The following is a 13723-nucleotide window of genomic DNA, read 5'->3' as shown; positions in this document are numbered from 1 at the left end:
GATACAGTGATGGTGATCGTCCTGCCTGCACAAGATGACATGTGCACTGGAGGAAAGGAAGTGGAATGGAGGGTGTGTGGGAATCAGGAGGTCAGTTGGGAGAGTAATGACAGCATAATAAGGGACTACGAAGTGTGTGTATCGGATTGATAACTTGGTCTTGTGAACTTCTTGGTATAATTTAGGTGAGTTGTTGGATTGACAGTAAAGAATTTAGTAAATCGAGTTAGTTAACCGCAACATATCATAGAAAACATAACAAAGCTCAATACCAGCAAAGCAATATTGCTGCTTATTTCATTCCCTTTACTTAAATCTCTCTTTCACAAATATAATTATGACATCGTATCAAAGTAAAACAATACATTTTCAAAGAATGTAAAATTAATATATATACTAAATTACGGATAAGTACATTTAACAACAATGGGAAAATGCACCAACTTGTGTGAGTACATTTTAAGGCAATAACTCATTCTAATGTACAAGTAACCTGTATTTATAATATAGACCTTACTACGGTACGTAATAATAACAAATAGAGAAATTTGAAGGCATTGACTAAATATTGATTGTTGTAAATCTAATGTAATTTACAACAATATTTAGTCAATGCCTTCAAATTTCTCTATTCCTACACAATGAGGCATTGGACTTGGTTTGCACATTTCTCTCGAGCAGCACGGAGCGTGGAAAACAAAATGGTGGACAGCAACTTCAAGACATTGAAAAGATGTTTTTTAAAGTAAGGCAGCCAGGACAAACCAATATTTCAATAAAGTAACATCATTTAGAAAAAAAAAATCCAATGAAAAAATTCTGCTCTCAACTTTTCCATTTTAGGGGAATTTCCTTTAAATATCTCAAATTCCAGCACCTGGACATTAAAAGCATTGTCTCTGTTGGGAAAATAATAATAATAATAATAATAATAATAATAATAATAATAATAATACACATTTATGTAGCGCTCATTCTCATGTAAAAACACAAGCTCTGGGCACTTTACAATATAAATATCAATTTTAAGTGAAAAAAAAATAATATACAATAATAATTCATAGCCAAATCAAGGATTCATATAGAGTCAAGAAAAACAAATACAGTAAAAATGTGTCTTGAGATTCTTTTTAAAAGTAGGTAAAGACTTGCACTCCCTCAGACCACGTGGTAGTTCATTCCAAATCTTGGGGCCGAAACAAGCAAACGATCTATCACCAAATTTTGTTCTTGATCTTTTTTCCGAAATTTTCGTTTGGTCATTACATGATCTTAAAGTGTAATTTTCAAATTTACACATGACCACGTGATCTGTGAGATATGCCGGTGCTATACCAGCCAAACACTTATAAACAAGACACGCTGCTTTGTAATATGTGCGCTTTTCAATGGGCAACCAGTGGAGATAGGCCAACAAAGGGGTTGCATGATCAAATTTTTTTTTGCCAAAAACTAATCTTGCTGCACTGTTTTGCAGTAGTTGTAATTGTTTAATAGAAGCCTGAGGCAAGTTGACAAGCAGCGAGTTACAATAATCTAGTTTCGAAAAAATGAGGGAAACAACCAATGTTTTACATGTTCCAATTGCAATATACTGACTGATCGAACTGATTTTCTTTAATTGAAAGTATAAAGATTTACAGAGAGCAGAAATGTGAGCTGACATTCTCATTTCTGAATCAAAATAGACACCCAAATTTTTCACAGTCTTTGAAACTTTGATCTTTTCACCCCCAATCAACACCTCAAGACCATCATTCACCTTCAACTGCCCTCTATTTCCCACAATCATCACTTCTGTTTTTGACTCATTCATCTTCAACTTGTTTGTATCCATCCACTCTTTTACACCCGTCACACATTCTTCCACACGTTTCACTACAGTTTCGAGATTTTTTGTTTTTTCAGTAGCATAAATCTGCGTATCATCTTCATAGAGATGATAGCGCAGCCCATGACCAGTGATGACATTAGATAATGGAGAAGTATACAAAACAAAAAGAATTGGACCCAAAACAGAGCCTTGAGGAACACCAAAAGACAATGTATGTTGACGAGAAAGTTTATCTAAAATCATAACCTGTTGCTTTCTGCCATCTAAATAAGATTCAAACCACTGCAAGACAGTCCCAGACAAGCCAAAAGTTATATTAAGTCGTTTAATGAGAATACCGTGATCAATAGTATCAAACGCCGCCGAAAGGTCTAACGATGTCAGAAGAGAAACAGAACCTTTATCTAAAACATCAAGCAAATCACTCGCAACACAGCACAGAGCAGTTTCTGTGCTGTGGTAAGAACGATAAGCTGACTGAAATTTTTCCCATAGATTGTTTTCATGGAGATGTGAAAGACGTCTGAGGACAACTTTTTCAAGGATTTTAGAAAGAAATGGCAGATTTGAGACGGGACGGTAGTTACTAAGGTCATTTACATCGAGATTTTGCTTTTTTATGAGAGGTTTTACAATTGCATGTTTATAGATATCTGGGACTTGTCCTGAGATAAGTGACTGATTTATAATATAAGTTATGCAAGGTATCAATTCAGGAAGACATAATTTCAAAATATTAGTTGGTAAAGGATCTAAATCACATGACTTCGAGGAAGATGAAAAAATTATTTTAGAAATCTCTTCTTCAGTTGTTTCTTTAAAACAAGAAAAAATTGTCATTTTGCCCAACAGACAGGCATCAGGTCTCGTTCTTAATGTTAAGTGTTGCTGTTGGCTAGGGACACCTCGTAAACCATTTTAGAACGTTAAGTGGGTATTATGCTCTATAAAAAAGCTCAAGTAAGAAAGTCTGTTGATAATAACCTGTCCCTCCAGGAAATCGCGGGCGGCCGCCGCAATTTTGACAATTGCCGCAATTTTTTGCAATTTTCCATGTTCTGGAGTCACATATAATCTTATAATGCTAAACATATGAAAATACTACTGCCACCGTCACACAAAACTATTAAAGATGCTATTTAATAATAGTTTTATTGATAACATCAATCTATTTTATATATATATATATATATATATATATATATATATTTATTTATTTATTTTTTAAATTTTTTTTTTAATTTTAATTTTTTTTTTTAAAATTTTTTTTTAAAATATTTTTTTATTTTATTTATTTATGTATTTTTTAAAATTTTTATTATGGGTGTTTAATATACTACCATAAACATAGATTCATGTAATTCGGAAATAGAAAGTTTTTATGGTCGGTCCCCTCGACCTCGTTATTCCCGAGTTCCCCTGTATTATTATAATGTATAGATTACTTGGAAATATAATAATAATAATAATAATAATAATAATAATAATAATAATAATAAATAATAATAATAATAAATTTTAATAATAATGATATTAATAATAATAATAATATAATAATTAAAAAAAAAAAAAAAAAAAAAAAAAAAAAATAATAATAATAATATAATAATAAATAATAATAATAATAATAATAATAATAATAATAATAATAATAATAATAATAATAATAATAATAATAATAATAATAATATTTTAAAAAAATTATGAGCTTTTCTACCACATAAATGTTAGGAATCCATGCATTTGTGTAAAAGTTTTGTTTTTTGTTTTTTTTTCAAAATCTCCTGGTGGCATCCCCTGTATATACCTGGCATAATATTTCTTTTCTGAGTATGCAATGTCAATATAAATGTAATTTAATGTAATTTATGGACACAATACTGTATAATACATACCAACTAAAATTGGTGGACTGTGCTTGTCATAGAATTAAAGCAAGAATAAATTATTGGGCGCTGTTTATTGAAAACAATGTCTTAAATTTGCAATTTTTCCTTGCAATTTTTGCATTTTTTTGCATGCAATTTTTTGAATTTTGGGTGCAATTTTTTGGGTTTTCATTTGCAATTTTCCGCGGGGACAGAATAACGTCTAACAAATAAACAATAACAGTTAAATCAAATAAAAATCATCGATAAAAATTGAAATATAAGTTTATTATCCATCTCAAATAAATACCACAACTCACGAATGCAGCAACTATAGTGTGGCTATGTGGTCTAGTGATATGACACTCGCTTTCGGATCGGAAGGTCCTGGGTTCGAGCCTCACTCGGCGCATAGTTGAGTCCTTGGAAAAGGCTCTTTACTCATATTCTCTCATCGTACTCAGATGTAAAATGAGTACCTGGCTGTTAATAGCGGTTTCTGTCTGAAAAAAATGTAATATCCCCTAACAGGTGTCATGCTCCGTCCTAAATGTTAAATGTTGCTGTTGACCAGGGACCCCTTGTAAAGCGCTTTAGTTTAGTGGATATTGCGCTATATAAAAGCTTTTAAAAATTTTTTTTAAAAATTTGGTAACAAACTAAACAACTATAAGAATAGTATGTTATTCACGTCTCTAACTCACTCAACCCTAACACCGACTATATCCGTAGTTTACTGGGTTACTTTCACCCCATGCCTATTTATTACATTTTTCTGAGACAAATTTATGGGAGTAGTATCAAAGCTAATGTTTTTAGTTTTTACACGTTAATAATGGTAGTTTGTACATGCTCATTTTTAATACATTTTTTCAAATTTTGAAAAGTAGCAAAAATCTCTAGAATTGAGTGAGTAAACAATGTAAATAGTACCGTATGCCCTTCCATGCAGCATTGTGAGATGGCTTTGCCTAGGCATTTCAAAAGGAATATCGATAAACCATCAAACAAACATCTGATGTCAACAGGAATCGCCCATAATGTCCAAAGTGAGCAAATCGGGGTTAATAATCTTGCCCAAGGAGAAAAACAAAGGTGCCTGACAAGGGGCACGAAGTCAGCACCTTCCACTTCCAGGTCACAGTGCAATGCTTTAACCACTCAGGGCCTCGTCCCTGTAAATAATAGATGGGATCTCACATCAGGGCCCCTGAACAATCATAATCTAAGTGAATAAAATTTCAAATTGCTGCTCCTGGAACAATTATTAGTGAAAAATGCTGTAAGAAACGGAAAACAAAAACAAATAACAAACAAAACATTCGTTGGAAACTTCAATATAAACAAGTAGATTGTGACACTAAAATTTGACCAGACACTGAGATGGTGTTTGACTACATCTGCATTTAGATTGATGTCACTTTTTTGAGACATCAAAAAGCCAAGAAATGGTCAGAACGTTTGCATTCTGATATAGCTAATTTCTGATGTAAACAAATGGAATGTACCGTCTATAAAAATTTAAATATAAAACTAATTTCCATCTCAAAATAAAACAATAATTCACATTAAATGCAGCAACTGTTTGGTAGTAATAGTAGTAATCTAAACAAGTAGATATATAAATTAGAAATAGGCACCACTTCACATTAAAATCTGTTTAGATAAAGTGGCCATCATGCCAAACAATATTACAACTACACTACAACAGTGACATCACTAACATTTAGAGAAATTGACATGAAAATGATCACAGCTTCATTCATCACAAAAATCTATATATATATATATATATATATATATATATATATATATATATATATATATATATATATATATATATATATATATATATTATATCATATAATTATTATTGATGGATGTCCTGTAGTTCTGACAGTGCTCAATAAATTCACAACTCAAAGCATTATAAAATGAGTAAAATCAACTCACATTTCGTCCAATACAGCAGATCGTACTGACAACTGAAGAGATGCCTTGGTGACAAAACTGCTGTATTATTGGACAAAATGCAAGTTGATTTCACTCACTATATAATATATATATATATATATATATATAATATATATATATATATATATATATATATATATATATATAACATAAAGGGCAACATGCTCAATAAAATAAAGTATGCCAGTTTGAAAAAGCATTGATGACATAATTCATTTGGGCATAGCAAATTTGATTTTTCAACAATAAAATTAATCTCTTAAGACATCAAAATGTATATTATAAGAAGCGATGAATACAAAAGTATGAGTTTAAAATGTGTATATAAATATATTTAACATGGCCATCTATCTTGAGATTCCAACTAATTACAAGGAAGAAAATAAAAGACATCAATCTATTACTATTACAGATACTTTCTTTCAACCCACCCACTATTATGGCTCTTTGGATACAATACTCCTTATTTTCAGTAATGAATTTAAGTTGTCTAATTAAGTGCAGCTAAGTGGTCTTGTCGTATGACTGGGAGGGCCAGGGTTTGAGTCCCGCTCTGAGCTGCATAGTAGAGTTATTAGAAAAGGCTCTTTAAACACATTCTCTCACCATACTCAGGTGTAAAATGAGTAACTACTGGTTAACAGTCTGTCAGAAATAAAATTGTAACGTAACCTAACAGGCACCATGTCTCATCCTACATGTTAAGTATTGCTGTTGGTTTAAGACGGCTTGTAAAGCGCTTTAAATGGGATAATAAAAAGGTCTAGAATTACAATTAAAGCATCCAAGAATAAGGCAGACAAAGGGGAATTGGTTCAAATAGGCAATAGATCTAGATTCCAAGAGCACATTATCAGTGTACTCAGTTTGAAATCACCTAAAAGTCTCATCCAGACACAAGCACAGGTCCCTACTAAGAGGAATACACTCAAATGTTTACAAATCAAATATAATACATAAACAAAACATAATACAGTGCATAACAGAGAGATGATTTACAAGGAAAAAAATATCATCTCCCAAAACTAACTATACATTTGGCTTTCCCTCCCAGCCAGGGTATCCGGTCAGGGCCAGGACAAAACCAGGAATCTCATTCCAAGACAAAGCAGAAAGCATGTTGGAAAACATACATAGGGGGATAGAAGACACAGTATGTACCTCCCTGACTACTATGGGAGGTCAGGAACCCCACCCAGAAGCACAGTTAGTGAACTGTGGATATTGCACTATCTTTAACAAAAGCTAAAATCCCAATCATTTTAAATTTTAAATGACATAAAAATGATCAAGAAAAAAATAATAGAATTTGACATTGCTTCTCATACGCTTATGAGTATTTGTAAAGGACCAGATACAAATTGAAAGTAAAATGAGAAATAGCTTCTTTTTTAAATTTAGCTGCAAAGAATAAACACAATACGAAAAAAATAATTCAGAGGTTGAGCATGAGGGTAATATATAAATTCAAACAATTAAATTTTAAAAATTAAATTTCTCTGGTTTATAGTTATAATGGAGCAAAAGATATAATCAGGCCTGTAAATGGTTGATGAAAAAAATTGTCCGAACTTTTTGAACATGCGAAAATAGACACAACAGGACAAAAATATGGACACAACACAGTTATGACACGTCAATTGACTAGTCAAATCATGTCACTTTCCCCTACTTGTTTATAACGAGGTCCTTATTTTATGGTACCAAAAAAAATTTAAAAATCCCAATTATTTGAAGGCCCAGGTCTGAGTTGGTTGTTAAATGAAAGGAAGAGAACAATTCCTACCCTTTTGAAGGATGTGTATCTCGTGCTTCACACGGGAAGCTGCGTATCTTCGCTCCCGTTTGTGTTAAATGTTTATGCTGAGTCTTTCGTTTATTTGGATTAATTCTTATAGAAGAAGAAGAAGAGGACGACGACAACAAAGAAAAAGAAAATGAAGAAGAGGTGGTACGGTCGTGTGAGAGCTTTCGAAGAAGAATATATATTTCGAAGAAAAATAATTATTTCGCATTATTTTTTTTCCATCTCACATCGGGATGGAACCAATAAAATATAGAGAAAACGATATGAGAACCGGAGATATGCATGTGTGTCGGTAGCAAAATAGAGAGAAACCTTCCGGTCCGGTTCGACACACTTCTGTGCGTGCTTTATTTACTGACTAGGTGTGTGTGTGTGAAGACGACGCGCGAACTTCGCGACCCTCACTCACTGGCTGTGGCACAGTAGCCAGGCAGTGAATACACCCACGTCTAGCGGAGCGTCTACACTCATGATAATATTATAGCTATCTGATATACAACAAGTTTAGTTTTGTCTTTGATGCGACAAATAACAAGTTTTTTTGTTTTGTTTTTTGAAGTCGGCATTTGAAATGGAATAAAATCTAATTTTTTCAAGGAACGAAATAAACATCTTTTATTTTCTTTTTTATTAGTTCTGTTATTTGACGTTACGAATTTTATTTTTACTATTATCTTTTTTTTTTTTTAGCACTTAAAGAGCAAAATCGTAATGTCGGAAATCCGACAATAGACGGAAGATTTACAGGCCTGTATAATATGCAAACATACATCTCTGGGATGAAACATTATTATTTATATAAAGCTGGTTGTCTTTCACCGCTTAAACTGAACTCTCTCTCTCTCTCTCTATCCCTCTCTTCTCTTTCATTGATATTTCTTTTTCCATTTTGTTTTGGCAAATTAGAGATATGCTTCATATGAAAATTAATCTGGTTGAACAAGATCATTTATATGGAACAGCTTTTACTTGTACAGACATTGTACAATATTGCCGTAATCTTCTTGTACAAGACCCATCATCTCAAAACAGTTTTATGTCAGGATGAATCAAACCCCAAAATGTGAATTTAGAATGCAAATGGTAAAAATTAATTGAGCTTTTATATAGCGCAATATCCACTCAATGTGCTCAAAGCGCTTTACAAGAGGTCCCTGGCCAACAGCAACACTTAACATGTAGGACGGGACACGATGTCTATAGGGCGATATTACCATTTTTTTTCGGACAGAGACAACGCTGTTAACGGCCAGGTACTCATTTTACACCTGAGTACGGTGAGAGAATGTGATTAAAGAGCCTTTTCCAAGGACTCAACTATGCACTGAGCGAGGCTCGAACCTAGGACCTTCTGATCCGAAAGTGAGTATCATACCACAAGACCACATACGAACTTTGAGTCTTTTGCAATGCAAGACGTATTTAATCTCCATCCTAACGAAGAATTTCTTATTTGTGTCTATAAATTCAATTTACAGCATCCGCTTCATCCTGACTTAATACCATTTTGATACGGTGAGTCACATATATATATACAATGTGTGAGTATGAACACAGCATAGTCTGGGTACAGAAGAAACTGATTTCTGGTTAGCAAAGGATTGAAGGACAATTTAATTCATTGGTGGAATCGACTACTGACATAACTAACATTTATTTTTTAGTAAATTGAGTAACAACCACTACAAAACATTCTAAATTGCATCTAAAAGGTTAGAAACAAAAAGGAATATAACAGGTTGAAAAAAAAAATGAAAAAAATACCAAACACGAAACGTTTCAGCTTCAAAACCCTTCTTCAGCCAACAAGAACAATTAATTTTTTAAAAATCAATACATTACATAAAAACCCAGATAGACGGCAGAGAGGAAAAAAGCAAGTTCTTTCTGTAATAAGACCCTCTACAAGTCAAAGGTCAAAGGAATACAAAGCTGCTGGAAGAAGCTGTGGACTGTAAAAAGGAATTAACGAAAATGATCTCCTATTACTTGCAGAAAGGACGTACTATTTCTGTCGTCCATCTGGATTTCAAATGATGCATTTGTGTTTTTATTGTTGTCGTTATTTGCTGAAGAAGGGTTTTGAGCCCAAAACATTGTGTTTGTTTTTTTTAAGCTAATGTGTTTATTGTTATTCATTACTGTTTAAATCTCATCTACATCCACTCGATACAGTGTTCCTATATCTCCAATTGTGATGAAGAAAATGTCTAATTTGCAAAACGGTGTAATTATAACAATTGTAAAAAAAAAAAAACAACAAAAAAATTCTCTTCAAAAGCCGTTCACAACTCAAGGTAAAGAAATAGCAAATGTTAGTAATGCTAGTGCTCAAGTCCACCAAAGAATTGCAAATCAAGACAATACCAATCTGAAGGTAGTCATTAAAGTTAAAGGAAATAAAATGTTTCATCCATGTTCAGATTTTCAAATCTTACTATTGCTTGTAAAAATACAATATCATTTTCGAACAAGAGTACTTGAATATTTTTTTTTAATGAACAAATCAAAAAAAAAAAAAAAGAGGAAAAATTTGTCAAATCTCTCAGTTCGTTAAAAAAGATATTTAAGTACTCTTCTTCAAAAATGATATTGTATTTTACAAGCAATAGTAAGATTTGAAAAATTCAACTTGGATGAAACATTTTAATTCTTTTAACTTTAATGACTACCTGTTATTGTTGTTGGCTAATTGAAGATGAGTTTTGAGCCCAAAACATTCCCTGTCAAGTTGTTATGCTATCACTTCTTTTATGAATCCGCTTTATCTATTTATTGTTCGATACTTTTACAAAGTGTGACATTAAATTTCAGCCATTGCTACCCACATCTACTTGATTCAACCACATCACCAGAAAGACTAGAGAGATCACAATGCAAGTACAGTGGAATCCCAATAAAGTCAACATCACCGGACCAGAAAAAATGGTGGAATTTAACCCAAGGTTTGACTGAGATTAAGGACCAACAGGAGGTGGTGCCTTTAAGTTAGGAGTGTTGACTTTATTCAGATTCCATAGTTTATAAATCTCATTTTTTCTTCTTCAAATTTCGTAGTTCCTGAACTTCTGTAGTAAAGCGTTGGAATTGTCCGACTCCCATCCACTGGCTTTTGGACGTTCTGAAATCAATGAAAAGAAAAGGAGGATTTTAAGTCAGAAATTTCTGAATCTGAGTGTAACTCAAAGTCGACTCTATTCTAAGTAATTTGTGTTTGGGCAGCTGTGTGGTCTTATGGTATAACATTCGCTTTAATATAGGAAGGTCCTGGGTTCGAGTCCCTCTCATGTATTAAATAAGTACCTGGCATTGTTGCCAAGTGGTTACAACATTGCACTTTGACCTGGAAGGTCCCAGATTAGATCTCTGCTGTAGGCACTTTTTTTTTTTCTTGCGGCAAGACTATTAACCTCCACTTTGCTCAGTTTGGACAACATGGGTGATTCCTGTTGACATCATGTGTTTGTTTGATAGATCATCTATATTTCATGATGGAATGCTTAGGCGACGGTATCTAACAGTATTCCATTGAAGAATGTTTCAGTTTTAGTTTTATTTCAAGTAGGATTTAATGACACCACGAATGACAATTGCCATAGAAGTTGAACGATTAGATTTCTTAAAAGGCTATCTGAAAAATGGGATTGCAAAATGGTCGGTTTAAAAGACAAGTGGGCGATCCCGCATTATTAAAAAAATGTTTCCAAATAATATCTGGACACCATTTACCATAGCAGACTTACCGATTTAAAAATGTTAAAAATTGTAGTTTTTATAGGAGAAAAAAAAATAATGTCGAAGTATTTGTATTTTCTTAAAATGGGCTTTTATATAATGCAATATCCACTTAAGGAGTGCAAAGCGCTTTACAAGGGGTCCCTAGCCACCAGCAACATTTAACATGTAGAACAAGACATGACGCCTGTTAGCAATATTACAATTTCTTCTGACAAATACAACACAGTTAACAGCCATGAGCTCATTTTTATTCCCGAGTAGAATGTGAGTAAAGAGCCTTTTCCAAGGACTCAACTATGCACTGCTCAGAGTGGGAATCAAACCCAGGACCTTCTGATCCGAAGGCGAGTGCCATACCACAAGACCACATAGCCACATTCAGCTTTATAGTCCTGAATATTGGAGTTCTAATGCACAATTTTCATTTTTATCAAGTTTTATTGATCCTTTGATATTTCTGTAGATCTGCAGGTGGAGGTAAAAAATGTGTAGCTTTAAGAATTTTTCATTGAAGTAGGCAGGACTTCTATATTAAAGGTCTTTATTTCAAGATCAATTCATTTTTTAAGACTATAAATATAAAAAAGGGTTAATATAAAAATGCTGACATTGGCATAGACATCTTTTTAAGTGTGAGAGAAGATGAAGATATATTGTTTTTGTTTTGTTTTGAAGGGTTTTACAGCGCTTGCAACATATTTAGGTCATATCAGCGCCAGTAAAAAGGAAGAAAATGGGATAGTCAAAAATTCTAGAAATAGGATTTAAAGCACCAAAGAAAAAGTAAGACAAACAGGAATTAGTTTAGTTTGAAGAGGGAACAGATGTAGATTCCAAGAACAAACTATCAATGTACTAAGTTTGAAATCACCTAAAAGTCTTATCCTGACACCAGCACAGCCTCCCATTAAGAGGAACACACTCAAATGTTGACAAAACATATCCAAAACAAAAGACATAATTAAAAAAACATTTTACACAGAAAAAATAAATCATCTCCCAAAACGAATACTAAAACAAATTAGACTGTTTCCCTCTCAGCTAATGATCCCAGAAAGGGCCAGAACAACACCAAGCAATCCCATTCCAAGACAAAGACAGAAAGCAACTCTGAAAACAGATATAAGGGGATAGGAGACACAGCAAGTGATCTCCTGACCACCATCGGAGGTCAAAGGACCCCACCCAGGATACGAGTTTTTAAAATTGTTGGGATAGCCCCTCTTTGTCATTAATACCATCAAAATGAGCAATTGTCTTTTTCTGACTAATGCTTTGAACAAAAAAAAAAAAAAAAGAAAATTATTATCAAAATAAAACTTTGAACTAATACAAAAAGATTTTTAAAATCATGAAAAACCACACATCATTAACATAGCTGCCAACTTTTCAAAATGCAAAAACGTATTATTATACGCGGTGCAGCGTGGACGCCCAATTCATGTCTTAAAATGGCATATCTATTAATGTACTTAAGTACTAGAATGATCAGAACTGTAATACTAAGAGAAGCTTACCTTTATCATCATACTAGGTAGGCATAAGTGATGGGGAGGTGGTGACAGAAGCAGTTTACTGAGGCTTGGGCTCAACAGCCTCCGTTGTGGCGAAAATTTTCTCCCAAGATAATTTTTATCAGATTTTCATCTTTTTTTTCTTTTTTTTTTTCTGGATTTTTTTTCTTTTTCTGGATTGGCCAAATTGTACTAAGTACGATTTTATCGTACTGGTTAGCAGCTATGCATTAATAAATACCATTCAAAAATGTTTTTACATTTTAAAATAATTACTTGTCTATTTATGTCTAACTCTTTAATTAAAACAGAAGAAAATAAAAATTATGAAGTATCTCGCATTCTAAAATCTGAAAACATTTGCATTTTGAAAATTGCATATTCAAAACCGTGTCCTCTTATGCCCAAACAGTTATTCATAAAATTAGTTGTCCCTTGGATAGGCACAGTAGCTGAAATGAGATCCTTTTCTCATTTTGGCCTGTCTGCCTAGAACATTTTACCACAGAGCATTTGTGGAAAAAACCCCAACTTTTTGCCTATTATCAAGCGTTCGTTTATAAACTACCAGTTTAGATTTAGTAGATGGTATGAAAAGTGAGACAGTTTGTGTGTTTGACAAAAAATTTAGAGCCAATGTAATTTAAGCGCTTGGAGTCTGATATTTTCGGAGTTACAGAGCTGTACCTTTAAGATTTCATCATTAACTCTTTCAGCGCTGAGGCTATATTCGCTTTTCCACCACAAAATGGCTGACACCTGATTGAGGCAGCATGAGAATGACAAGCTAAGACAGCGAATTTGGCGCAAAATCTCAATTAAAATACCCCTCTAGGGCCAATTGAATGTTCTGATGAAAGAAATGATACCATTGCTTCAATTCATAGTACTTTTGTAGAAAGTAGGATTGGATTACATTATTATTTTTGCCTTTCAAGACCGCCGCACTGTGTGGCCATTGACCAGTAAAAGAGATTCTGCTCTGGAC

The 13723-nt window shown here is 33.1% G+C and overlaps 1 protein-coding gene across 1 annotated transcript in view; it reads right to left on the bottom strand.

The window, feature by feature from the left end:
• Window positions 1-8095: 8095 nt before the first annotated feature.
• LOC144973341 (dnaJ homolog subfamily C member 12-like) overlaps window positions 8096-13723 on the bottom strand; it is an 11490-nt gene continuing 5862 nt past the window's right edge. Inside the window, exon 5 of the mRNA XM_078915643.1 lies at window positions 8096-10604. Within this exon, the coding sequence (XP_078771769.1) occupies window positions 10528-10604 (77 nt within the window). The 3' untranslated portion in view covers window positions 8096-10527. The remainder of the gene's footprint in view (window positions 10605-13723) is intronic.

This window comes from Berghia stephanieae, chromosome 5 (assembly GCF_034508935.2).
Source record: "Berghia stephanieae isolate SIO BIC M18660-M18661 chromosome 5, UCSD_Bste_1.3, whole genome shotgun sequence".
NCBI lineage: Eukaryota > Metazoa > Mollusca > Gastropoda > Nudibranchia > Aeolidiidae > Berghia > Berghia stephanieae.
This window is presented reverse-complemented; position numbering and strand designations above follow the sequence as displayed.